This window comes from Electrophorus electricus, chromosome 11 (genome assembly GCF_013358815.1).
Source record: "Electrophorus electricus isolate fEleEle1 chromosome 11, fEleEle1.pri, whole genome shotgun sequence".
NCBI lineage: Eukaryota > Metazoa > Chordata > Actinopteri > Gymnotiformes > Gymnotidae > Electrophorus > Electrophorus electricus.
In genome coordinates, this window is record NC_049545.1 from 9,989,154 (window position 1) to 10,002,970 (window position 13,817).

Sequence of the window (13,817 nt, forward strand, 5' to 3'; positions counted from 1 at the left end):
CTCTTCGTCTGAAGAGAGGAAGCTTTAGTCACTCAGTGCTGTCCAAAGGAAGCAGCATCCAGCTCACAACCCCATTTGAAATGTGTCATATTTTCACTGAGAAGAAAAAAGGATCAACATGAACTCAGCAACCTTGTGAAAAGTCTTCCTTGAAATCATGTTACATATGCATGTCCATTATAAAACAGCAGACATACTCCACATACAATTTAGGAGAGCTTCCCCGAGTGTATCCAGTCACCTGATTAACATCCAGACAAAATGGTACCGCTGCAAACGCTTTAGTAGTGCTGTCAAATACATGGTCAAATGCAACAAATCCACGGTCAAGGGGCATTGTTAGATAAAAGGAGGAAAGTAAACCCTTATTTAGCCCAAGCTACTATCTGAGGGGAAATGGTTACCCCAGCAACCAGCAGTCTTGGCTCGTCTGTCTGAGGATATGGATATCAGATTCCTCCCTCTCTGCTTCTCGCTCCTTTACAACAGTGCTCATGTTCAACATGTCAGCCAGCTCATTCTCTGGTCCTACATGTGTTTATTTAACCAGGATGGTCCAAGATGCAATTTCTGTTGCATGATGGACTTAACAGGAGTGATGAAGCAAAACACACAAGGCGGCGCATATATATATAGATTTATTTATTAAAATACACACAAACCCACCCACCGAGCAAAAACATCTCTTCAACTCGCCCCCCCCTCCCCTTTGTTGCTGCAGCCTAAACCTTCATTTTCCAGATGAATCATCTCTCTCCAACTGCCAGTGTGCATCATAACTGAATATCAGAGAAAATAAAGAAATCTTCAAATAAAAATACATTTTCTGTTCTGATTTTTCTTTGGGGACCTCAGCAACACCTATATTACTCCCAGCTTCCTCAAGGCGCTCCGAGGAGATTACCCGTCCCTCAGTCCCCACACAACATTCCAAGACAAAAGAAACTGTAGTTGAGAACCAGCATTGCAGCCTTTGAGAACACACACACACACACACACACACACACACACACACACAAAATTAACCATCTGCAGCCACATATGGCTGTCAGCTTTGGAGCTTTGTGAGGGGAGATTCCTGACCACTGTACAGACTATAGTTCTCTACAGAATCTGCAGAGGCTTTGTGCCTTTGGACAAGTGATGAACATACTGCCGAAGACAGAAGTACTGAACAGATATTCAAGCAGAGCTTAAAGGAGTAGTGCAGTGAAAAATGCTAATCTAGCCGACAGCAAGTGAATACCAATAGCCACCAATTAGCATTATGCAAATGGTGTAATGCTAACGGGGGATGGCTGTTTCTATTGACTTTTAGCCATGTTAGCATGTTTGGGCAATTTATTCTTTGAATAGAATGAACAGAAATACTACCTCCAACTTTGTGTAGCTGTGACCGCTAATCTCTTTACACAGCATGAGGCTTAAACAGCGATTTGTCCTTCCCTAAGGACAGGCCGGCTGTCCAGAAGGAGCACCCATCCTCATCCGCTCACACTGGCACATTCACACACTTAAGGACCTTAAACAATCCAATCTCCTCAGTCTGATAGGCTAATGGTAACTTTGAGAAAATGATCAACCTTTAGTGTGTGCACGTACATACAAACATACACACGCGCACAAGTGTTCGAAGATCAAGAAGAGGAAGTGGCAGGCTAAAGCCTCCTGCTTCTTCCTCCACTTTGGCAGTGCGCTTAAATGTTTAATTTTTTTTTTTTAAAGGAATGTAGCAATTGATTCCTCAGCAAGTGAATCATGAGGGCTGTGGGAGTCTAAGAACCACAATCAACATGTCACTATTAATTAGGCCCCACTTGAAGACACGCATGAGGGGAGCGGAGGGGAGGAGAGCTCTCTCAGACTCACTGGAGAACAGTTCCTTCTCTGCGATGCGACAGAGGAGGCAGGTGCCTCTGATCCATGCAGGCCCAGCTATGGCAGGGCAGAAGAGGCAGTGTTGCCAGCTGCACTGGTCAAGCCCTAAAGCAGGCAGGGAGGGCTAGGCAGAGAGGAAGCATTGCCTCAGGGTTAATTAAGGGCCATTACATTGCTGCTCAGCTCCTCTCCTTATTAATTGCTCCACCACTCAGGGTGCAAAAAGGCACTCTGCAGTTTAAGAAAAGAATATCTTTATCTAGCACTACCATTTAAGAAACTGTTCTATTATTTTTTAAATATATAATGCACTTTTAAGCTTAAAAGCAGATTAGCTCAGGGCATAGTAAGTTTGTTTTTAAATGGGTGCAGTCTATGAAAGAAGAAGAACGAGAGATGGAGAGAGAGAGCATGAAAAAGAGAAAGAAGCAATGGAGCATCACACCTACAGCGTGATGGGCAACAATATTGGTAACTTCACAGCTCACCTCGCAAGGATGTCATGTCTGCTAAAAAGGGTATGGCAGACCCACGGCTTCCTAAGCATCCTGCCGTTGCAGCTCCTCACTGACCCTCTGCTCTGACATCTCAGCAACCAGACATCAAGTACAACCTTACAACTGCATGTTGTTTCTACCTCCCCCGGCCCTTCGTAAAAATGCATTTTAAGGCAGAAAAAATAAAAATATCAGCTAATTAACACAAAATGAAAGAACTAATGTGAGGTCCATGTAATAAAACTTTAATGCAACAATGTGTATTTAAAGTCATTTCCCAGCATGGCTCTTAATGCCTTGAGGCTAGGAGCATCGTGTCCTCCACTCCAAATTTAATTATGTTTTTCAACACTCCAGATCTCAAGTGGCCATGTCATATCTGTTGGGAGCTTCAGGGACTCTTCTGTCTGGTTGACTGCTCCTTATAAAACACAAGCCACAAAAAGTCTAGGGCTGATCTGAAACAAAAAAAAAAAAAAAAAAAAAAGCCACATAATGGCTATTTATGCAGTTGACCTTGCACGTCGCAGGTGACCTGTAGTGGCAATATTAGACAGCCCACTGGGGAAATGGCCCTGTCTCAACCCAGAACTGTCTCAAGCCAGCCCTGGAGTACCCTCACACAGGTTAGGGTATGCCCCCAACAGACAAACTCTGTTCATAACCATGCTCTCCATGAAAATAAGAAGCATTACAGCAAGCATGGTCACCAAACTCCACACCATCCTGAGCATCCAGGACACGAGCACTGTATTCATCCAGCCAAAAATATTTCATTTAAAACATGTTGTACACAAACCTGTGGGGCAGGAGAACAACAGTTTCCGAGCTCACATCTAGTTAGCACAGTATGACAAAAAAAAGTTCTAATAATGAGCAGAGCATCATCCATAATGCTGGACATGATTAGATAATGCAAACTATATTTCTCTTCTACTGCTAGCAGCAAAACTGTGAAATTCCACAGAACACGTCTCATGCATTAACTTCAAACATCTTGCATCTGTCCATGCACAGCACACCCCACGGGGAGTGCTGCTCCGTGTCTGGGCCTGAGCCCTGAGGGGAGGCCCATGTCCCTAATGAGTGCAGCTGCTGCCAACCCCCACAAGAGTCATCTCACAATCATGAGGAGCCACACACGTCCACCTCTACTCCAACAGAGGGGGAACAGTGGCGATTACAGCTATTGGAGTAGTTCTAATCAGCTCAGGAAGGAACCAAAACCTGACTGCACAGCAGGGTGCAAGGGTTTAATAAATAAATAAATAAAAGAAAAGAAAAAGCAAGCTGCTTCGCAATCAAATGTTGCCCATGCTGAAGCAAACTGCCTATCTATCAGTAATATTCAGACAGAAAGAGGAGCAGTCATCTGTGCTGATAGTGCAGACTCACATGTACATTAAAAGTACATTTTCAATGTTTGTGAAAGGGAAGGGCCAGCCACCCCCCACCAAATCCAGTCTTTGTATCAAGTGGCCAGACCACCTGCATGTTTTCAAAGTTTGTCTTTGTTGCAAGAGGCTGGCCATTTGGTAGGTCAGAAACATCAACTTAAAACTGCGATAAGCAGAACTAAAAATGTGTTTTACAGGTGCTTCCTATACAGAGAAATTGGAATGCCTTCTTCACGCTGATGGTCCATGCAAACTGCTGTCAGATTTGTCTGTTAGCCCAGCACTTAGCACACGCTACAAGCTGTGGCAATAACACTCCTAATGTCAACCAGGGAATCGAACAAAAGTCAGTGGGTTCAACAGGCACGTCAGTAATCAAAATGGCAACTTCATCTCCACCAGAGAGATTACAGTGTTGACAACGCTTGAAAAGTGCCCCAGCAAGATAGCACCTGCATTAAAACCCTGCCGACGTACTGCAGCTGCATTCCCTCAAGCAGCCTGGTGCCTTCACTGACATACGTTACTTCACAGAGCTACGAGACTGTCGGCCTTCACGTTGGCAAGCTTTGATTTATTCTGCAAGAAATACTTTTGGGCAAAATGGCAGCCCTGATGTTTGGCCCGTGTAATACTGCCATGTGAGTCATGAAAACGTTGTCCGAAGTAAAGGTACTTCATGAGGCTTCATGCACATTTGTCCAGTGCAATTCAAGTTGCTTGGACAGGATCCAGAGAAGTGGAAGCAGGGTGAGTCCCAGCCTGCTCCTGTTCCACCCCGTCCTTCACAGGCAGGCACCAGGTGCATCAACTAGGCCTTTGAGAGAATCACCCCAGCCAGAGACCACAGCACAGTAGGGGGGTTTGTTTTATTTTTTGAATTTTTCTTTGGTGCAAATAAACAAAATAGTATTTAAATACCCACAGCACGGAGAAGCCTTGAATACACAACATTTCTCCTGTTCTGGTTCACTTGAAGTGTGTGTAGAGATGCTGTTTAGTCAAACATGGGTGTGTAAACTACCCACGCCCAACTTAACATCAAAAACAGAAAAAGTCTTCTCCAGAGAAGAGGGCGTATATATTCCCTGGAAGTCACCAGCCGATCAGACTGGACTTTCTGGATTTCTTACCCATTTCCACCCTGCCTCCAGAGCAGTGATCGGCGCCATAGATGCATCCAAGAAGAGAGTCACTTGATGCAGCCAACATAAGCTGCTTCATCATTACATACTAATCAATCAAGGCAGCGATGTCTTTAATCATGTCATCAATATGTATTAGGGTGCAGCGGGACGCAAACAGGCGGCCCAGCATGATTCACATGGGTCAGTTTTACGATGGCCAACCTCGTCTGAAAACAGTGAGGCAGTCAACAAACAGCAAAAGAAATAGCAGCACGTCTTCACATCCAGGACATGTGACCCACTTGTCCTGCCATGAACATTTGCGAGCGCTTTGTGTGTGAAAGGCAGCGGACACTGAATCTAAAGCAGAGGGAAGTGGTTTTTTTTATTTATTTATTTTAATCCACAGGCACACAGAAGAGGAGTTGTCTGCAACAAGCAGATGGGCTGGGCACTCTCTGACTGAGTGCCAGGCATTGCTGTGCATGCTGGGAGAGCATGAACACAGACACACACCCACCCACCCCTACAACTAGCTCTATGGGTGCAGTGAACCCAGGCAAGCGCAACAGCCACACACACAGACTAGGCAGGCCTTCTGTGCAAGGCAAAAGAGCCATGCTGATATCTGTACATTAAAGATACAGTCAAAAAGTGCACCAGTAAATCTCAGAGCAGCTGATAATGCAAGATGTGAGAAGTTGACTGGGGTGAGAGTGAAGGTAATGCGAAAACCCGAATCAGACCTTGGCTCTGAATAGGGCGTCCGGGCGTGTTGCTGGAGGTTTGACAGACTGTGCGCATCATGTTCTTGAACAAGACCCAAATGTAGAACAATCCCTTTTTCTTTGATTCACCGACTAACGCCCACGTGCAAATTCCACCATCCCTGTGAGAATCTTGAAGCCAAAATCTGCAAACTGGAAGCGTCTGCACTTAATGGAGCTGTGTGAAGACTCTGTGCCATCCAGGCCAATGCTTAAGCACCAGCGGGCTAACCTCACTCCACAAGGCCAAAAGGAGTGTGCGCGAGTGAAAGTGGCAGTGGCATCCAGCACACCGTGCCGTTGCGCCCATATAGGCAGCAGCCTGCAGGAGCCTCGTCACGGCCCAATGAGAGTGAGGACACAAGCCTGAGGTGAAGCAACCCACTGCCATGACAGTTGAGGAATTCAACAGCACAACAGACAATTAAGAGAAGTGAACTGGGCCCAATGAACCAGGGCAGACACATTAACTGTGCGTTTAAAGATCAGGAAGCACTGAGTGGTGCTGTCAGCGACTTAGATAGCACCTTTATCTAGGGTTTATTTTAAGCTGTGGCATGCAGTGCACATTGGAAGATGATCACTCTGAAACCAGCCAGGATTAGTGACTGATGCGTTTGTATACAAGTATTACCTTCCAGCTACTTAAGTCTCTTTTCTGCTGGGCTTTGACAAACCTTGGCAGCCCATGGCTGTCCACTGATAGCATGCTCATTAGTGTCATCTCCCAATCACCTTCCTCAAACAATCTCCAGGACTAAAACAGATGGCACAGTCGAGGTATTTTAGCCTTTCCTGCAAGGCTGCAGAAGTGCTTGTGCATGCATGAATGCCTGAATGAGAGTGTATATGTGGGGGTGGGCTTACAGTAAACAGTGAGCTCAAACATGCACTGAGAAAGTTATGAACCAGTGACTCGGCAAAAAAACAAAAACCAGAAAACTCATAGCAGACCTACTCATCACCCTACAATGCTGAGAGATAGCACTGCTTCCGTTGCGTGGCTCAAGCTACAGACATCTGGCCTCCTGGTGGCCTGACACAGCCTGATGTCATTACCTTGCCAGGATGAAGTGAGTGGAGCTGCCTGCGGTCCTAATGTCTGGGCAGGAGCCCAGACATAGGCTTGACGCTGGACACTAATCCCCACCTTAACCCACATGCTCCAGCCTTGGAGGGGGCAGGGAGGATCTCTGAGGTTTTCATTTCAGGCTATTGCTGGACAGCAAAAGAAAACTGAGTCTGGATGAGCCTTGTATTACAGGAACAGCCACTTTCTTTTCTAGTTCTTGTCATATAGTAGGTTTTGCCTAATCATCCTGCTCAACTTCTCTTACTGGAACCCCCCACCCTCCTCGCCACACACTCACACCCCTTCCTCTGGCTCACCTACTTCCCTTATTGTAGCCAAAGCATGAAAATGGAGGGAAGGTGTTACACTGCCTGTGCTTTCACAAGCAGCAAAACAAAACAGCAGGAATGCAGTAAACCCAAATTTTTACAGGGACTGCAGCACAGAGTGCCTGGAGATCCACTTCTGGCTGTGCCAACCACTGAAAGGAGCTACAGAAATGAACCATGGGCTTATTAAAGTGGAGGACTGGAGAGGTAGCTGGTCTCTACGGCATGGAGGAAGCTCACCTGTTTGTCCCGGTCCTTGTCCTTGGCCTTCCCACTGCTGCCCGACCCCCTGGAGGAAGTGACATCCCGGGGGATGACAGATATCTGATGCAGTGGCATGTTCATCCCAGCAGGCCAGTGGAGCTCACACACACTCAAACCGGAACCAGCCCACCACCAGCAGCATGATGCGGAGAACCATTAATCCCAACCTGAGGGAGAGGGAGAAGGAGACTGTACACCAGCACTGACACAGCCAGACATTGACAGAAAAATTGCAAAAATTACCAGTAGGGCTCCAAGCAGTTAATTGCACAAAGGTGTAATTAATGCATTCCTTGTAGGAGTAGCTTACAATCATTATAAGCAGTTCCCCTCAGCAAATGAGAACACTAACAAATATCTGAAATTTTCTTGACTCCGATATTCCCATTGAAAGATGTAATACACATTTCTATTGAGAGTTTACACTGAAATATCCAATAATCACAATTCATGTAAGCCAAAACATTCACAATTACAATACATCATGGAGACAAAGTCGTAATGCCTTGGCACTACAGACACACTGCTAGTCGCCTTCTTGATCTTGTAAATAATGAGGCGCTTATTCACAGGAAAGTGAGTACTATTCCCATGCTGAGAAGTTATACAGTTCCCACTTAGAAATAACCTGCATTCTTACCCTTGTCCAGCTACTCACCCAGCATTTACATTTCTCTCTGGTATGGCCTGTGCCAAGTGCGCTATGCCACCATATGGGCAGAGCTGGGAACTGGCCAATGGCAAAGAGCTCTAGCCGGGAGAAAAAATGGGGTCAGCTCAGTGCGGCCATGCAGGCTTAGCTTTGTGTGTTGGGGTGGAGGCATAGCAATCGCATTCAGTGACTCGGGGCCAGAGCCCAAACGCGAGAGCAGACCACTTCGTTGGATGAACATCCGCTGGGAATAAAGTACCTCCACTATTGTCAAGAGCGGCACGCAGCTTCAGTGAGGTTTAAGTGGTGCTTTATAAATGGCTATGGTCATTTCGGGAACCTGTAGTATTGATGGGAAAAGCATCCATAATGACACCTTGACACACAGGAGATGGTAGTTACCACTAAACACGTTACACACCTCACACGCAGGAAAGGCTGGATAAATAAGGTTACCAAACAAGTTCTGTAAACCTAACTCTAAGAGTCTGTGGTCCACTCTGAGAGACAGCTCCAGCATCAGTTATTAATGGCAGGTCCAGCATCAGTTATCAATAAGACACATTGGTTCCTCTGCTTCAAGCCATGCAGCATGGAGTCAGCACATTGATAAAACAAGGTTCACCGAGAGATCTTAATATAGGTAGAATACATTAGGCTTGCAGAGAGAGTTCATCAAAATTATCCAAAACTTCAAAATATGCACACTGCTCTGCACTGGGTACAAAACCTATAAAATGACTTCAGGGTCACTGGTCTAGCATCAGGAATCTGATGAGCTCTAATTTATAGTATACATGTCAAAAACATTTTGCCACAAACTGGTTTGGATCTTTTCTGGGTATCACTTTAGTGGAGTACCTCTTGCTTGGGCATCTATTAAAAAGCTAAACAAAACAAAACCAAGAAATATCTGAAAAGGGCTGATAGAAAGGGCTGGCTGAGAAAATGCATCGATATTCCAGTATTTCATCCTTTTCCTCCTTTACATATAGCCAACAACAGGCATTAGTCCAGCTAAAAAAAACTGACAACAGGCAATGTAGAAGGAATAAATAACTATGACTGGCAAAAGGAAATGATTTATTTACTTGGGGGGGGGGGGGGGGGTTCTGCTTTTTTTTAATATAGAAAACAACAACAACAACAACAACAACTAGGCAAATAGGCACATGTTAACCATACAACATTTTCCAATGTCTCAAAATACCAAAGTTCAAAAGGTTGTTCAGTTTGGCAATGTGGGGGGGGAAAAAAAGCTCACTGAAATAGTTTTCTTGATACTACAGCCTATTTTGTGAGGCTTGAGCTGAAATGCTATATAACCCCAGACTACCAGAGAGCTGCATTATGCATCAACCAACCCCAAGGAAGCATACAAGCAAAATCCAGTCAGCAGGTGTTGCTATCATATGACCAGCCCAGTTGGCTTGTTTTTTGTGTCATTAACAAAGCAAGCTTCCTGGATTCCTGTTTTATGCGCAACAGGAGCAGAGCAAATTTTTTTCTAGATTCATCAAGCTATTCAGTCTGAGAGGTCATAATGCAGTTCAAGGAGGGGAAAAACTGAGAGTGCAGGGACCGATTGGTTCCTTTCCCATGTCAGGTTATATATAAAGTACAGTTACCAGAGAAAGAGAACGTTTGGAACAGACGTCCTTCATCAGTTACGCAAGCAAAGTGCTTCTGAATTAGTAGTGGGAGGAGCAAGTTTATATATAAAAAAGTAGTTTAAAAAATAACATTCAGTGGGGTTCTAAAGTTCCAAGAGTGTGTGTGTGCGCGCATATTATATATATATATATATATATATATATATATATATATATATACATATACATATACATATACACACACACACAGAGAGATAGAGAGATAGAGAGATATCCAGCTTTACTATCCTGGACTGTCAAAGTCAAAATGAGCAACATGAGAAGTATTGGATCACAGTGCAAACACTCTGCAAACTGCCATATATTAATTCTGCTAATATTCAGTGCTTAAAAAGTGTCTTGCAAAAGTACTCGACTACAAAAGTAATCATAAATAATTTGTGTACTATTAGAGCCATGCATAGCACAATACTCAGCACTAATGACCTGAGCTCAACAACAGAAGACCAATCCAACTGTAGGGGTCAACCCCATCTTTTTCAGGTATTCCTAGTCCCAGAAGCCACAATAAACTTGCAATGGCCATTCACAGTAAAATGGTAAGCAATAAGAATCCAGCGACTCCAGATAAGGTTCCTCATTTGCACCTCGCCGAAGATGCATAGTTAGAAAATCCCCATGGACTGAAAAAAAATGAAAACAGCAAAGATACTAAAGCAGTTTAAGGCAGCGCATGCAGGGAGGAAGTCATATTATTCCATCTTGTTCTTAACTTAAATCACAGGGTCTTAAATTGTACCAGATAGTGTTTGGATCCACTAGATGTCTTGGAGATTAATCTCTATCTGTATCTACATCTCATGGTTTATCAGCTGTCATGCCTTTCTGAGTGAGTCCAGAGTGAACACTGCCTGCAGGCTGTGATATGATCTTCCTTAAATAATGCCATGAAGCAAAGCTGAATGAAATTATATATAAAAAGTTGTAGTAAAGTACAGTTAACAGAGAAACAGTACGTTTGGAACAGAGGTCCTTCATCAGCTGTACAAGCAAAGTGCTTCTGAATTAGTAGTGGGAGGAGCCAGTTTATATATATAAAAAAGTAGTTTAAAAAATAACATTCATTGGGGTTCTAAAGTTCCATCACACACACACACACACACACACACACACACACACACACACACACACACACACACGCCCAGGAAATGGACAAATGGTGTGTGCTTTAATGATCAGGAGCTTTAAAACAAGCCTATACAGGAGCATGGGCCTTGCATGTTGGATTAGGGTGGGAGAAATGTCAGTTGACAAGCAAGTATGAAAGCCTGCTGTGCAGTGGGATACACATAGGAAGCGCTTAACACTGCCTACTCCTTAACACTATGTCCAATTAATATTTTATTTATACTAAACATTCTTTGTTTAATGAACACTGGCAATCCTGGTTAAATAATAATAATTTTTTTAAAAGTGTTCATAAGTGTGTTTCATGATACCCAACACCACCATGAAAATACAAGAGCCTTTGTATATCTGTCCCTGTTCTGGCCCCTCCAGAAATACGAAATGTCTACCACACAACTCCTTCTCCAGAGCCTGGAGGGATGGTCCACGAGCAGGCCAACATCAGAAGAACAGTGGGAAGATGAATACAGACCATGACGGCACTTACAAATCAAAAGTTCTGTACTGTATGCAAACGTGAACAGCAAAACAGCGTAAATCTAAGTATGAGAGTTGCATGTTCTTTTAAAATGATCTATCCAAAAATGCTAGCAGCCATGCGCTGGACATTCAGCAATGTTTTTAATCCACAGGCAGGAAATTCATCAAGAACAGCATTGCTGTAGTCTACACTAGATAGGATAAAAGCATGGGTAAGGAGATCAGCTACAGACTGGGAAAGAGCAGGACGAATTTGGCAATGTTACCGAGATGCAAGTATGCAGTATTGGTGATATTTTTTAAATGCAACCATCAAATGACAATGTGGAATCTAAGTTGAAAACAAGACCGACTATGGAGGGCATAACAAAATCTGTAATATTCAGGTTGGCTGGGGATGCAAATAGAATGGCTTCAAATGTAATATTATTTAATGGAAGCCAGCCAGGTCTTTACATCAGTCAGGCAGTTAATCAAAACAAAAAGGTGGCAACATGTTTGAGGGTGTGGCGTGGATGTAGATTTGTTCATCAGTATAGCAATGAACCAGAGACCATGCTGTCTAATAGTACTGCCAAAAGGAAGCATGCAATTAAGGAGAATGTACTGGCCAGGTTAGAGGTTAAATGTGAAGATAAATGTAAAATAAAGTCAGGATTTGGACTCTGATTAGCTGCAAATTTAGCCTCCATCCCTGCTCATCTCTGTGAATACATCAATTTTAATATTTTGTCACTGACAGCAGATCAGATCTTGTAACATTGTTTAGAACAGGGATTCAACAGTAATTTAGGTCTACAGTAACAGCATCTTAGAGAAGGAGGTCTATGTTCTGGGAGATGTGTACAACACATGCATGCACCCACACACAGACACACAAACACAGTAAATATATACACAGTTCAATCTGATTTTTACAGTTTGTCCTGGATTCTTTGCTCTTTTTCAAATCCTCGATGCTTGAGTACAAAACAACAACTTTCAGGTTACTCCTGAGTACCAAACTGGAGCTATAATTTGATTAGGTGATCTATACTAGATAAACCATAGAGGGTTCAGAGCCTTCTTTTAGACATGGACCCTTGAGCATTTACTATTAAAAGTGAACAGTCTGCACTTTAACCTTAATGCATAATCACAGTTTCATTATATAAATGCAATGTCCTGAATTGCCTCACTGTTAGTTACTTACAGACTGCACTATACCTTATGGTGCACATACATTATAAGCACTATTGCAAACTCTGCAGCAGCATTACTGATGCCATAGATTTGTACATTTGATGTTTACATATAATGCTGCTTGGCAGTTCAGCATAGTTATATGAATCCCATTTATTGCAGACTTCCCTAATGCTACAGGAAAGCATATCTGCTTCTTCACGCCACTGACCCGTAACAAGGAGCTATACAGACACCAATATAACTGATATATCTTTCCACATTGAAAACTTACTCTTAAAAGTACAACCTGACTGTACACTACTAGGATCATATTGTCTTTATTTGCACTGTATGGTTCAAATGGTTATTTTCAATAATAAAAGCCATTTGTTTTATGAGCCCTTTTTTTATGTTTTAATTCCAGCCCATTTGCTGTTTGTGCACACCAACGCAGAGTGACACTTTCTTCTCTCCAACTCTAAAAGTACAGTGAAAGGAAAATAAATAAAAGGGCAGAATAAAATCACAATCATCATCATGTTTTCTTCTGAACACGCCGTGCTTTTGAGGCTCTGTGAATTTGTTGCAAATTGCCTGCCTTTGCAGCATGACCAAAAAAAGGTCAGATTCACAACATTTAAAGTTCCACTTCCGCATAATATTTGTAAATTTCCACTTTATGGTAATTAGACAATACCATTAGCTCAGTGGTGCTGAAATGCTGGAGAAGTGAAAAATGCATTGCCCTCATAAAAGGTCTTTAACTGCAAAACTGTGGCAGAAGAAAAACCCTGACAGACATTTCAAAAGAGTCAGTCTACCTGCCTGAGTTCTCAATTAGACCTAATACGTGAGCAGACAATAAAATGGTCTCTATAGTGAATAATTTTGTTTTTAAGATTTTTTTTTAATACAAAAGAGGATGAATAAGAACAGCTTGTAAGGAATATTGTGACTGGTCACAAAATGAAGGGAAAAAATTAATTGTCTTCAAAATTCACAAACATCAGCCCTGAATCAAAAGAATGCATCACTCTATTGCACAGAACAGGAGTGCTCTGCCTAGAGGTAAATAATGCTTTCTTCTGAGGCAATCCGTCCACAGGCTTTAACAAGCACACCTCATAAAGCAGACAACCTCTGGCTTTAAAAAAACAAAAACACACAAACAAAAAAACCACACAGTGGCAGCTGATGACATTTTGCAAACAGAGTGCAACGAAACATTTCAAATCTTGGGGGGGGGGGGGGAACTACAGCCATAAAATGACCAAGTTAAAAGAAGAAATAAAAGTTATCCTTTCTACATGAAAGCTTAATGTTTAGTTACATTTCATTTCTTAAATGTTGTCACCCACCCAAATCCACAGATGTCAATATTGCATAATG

The 13,817-nt window shown here is 43.0% G+C and overlaps 1 protein-coding gene across 1 annotated transcript in view; it reads right to left on the reverse strand.

Moving 5' to 3' along the window:
* The window catches only part of march8 (membrane-associated ring finger (C3HC4) 8), a 59,812-nt gene that overhangs the window by 42,810 nt on the left and 3,185 nt on the right, over positions 1-13,817 (reverse strand). Inside the window, 1 exon segment of the mRNA XM_035531612.1 lies at positions 7,308-7,498. Within this exon segment, the coding sequence (XP_035387505.1) occupies positions 7,308-7,412 (105 nt within the window). The 5' untranslated portion in view covers positions 7,413-7,498.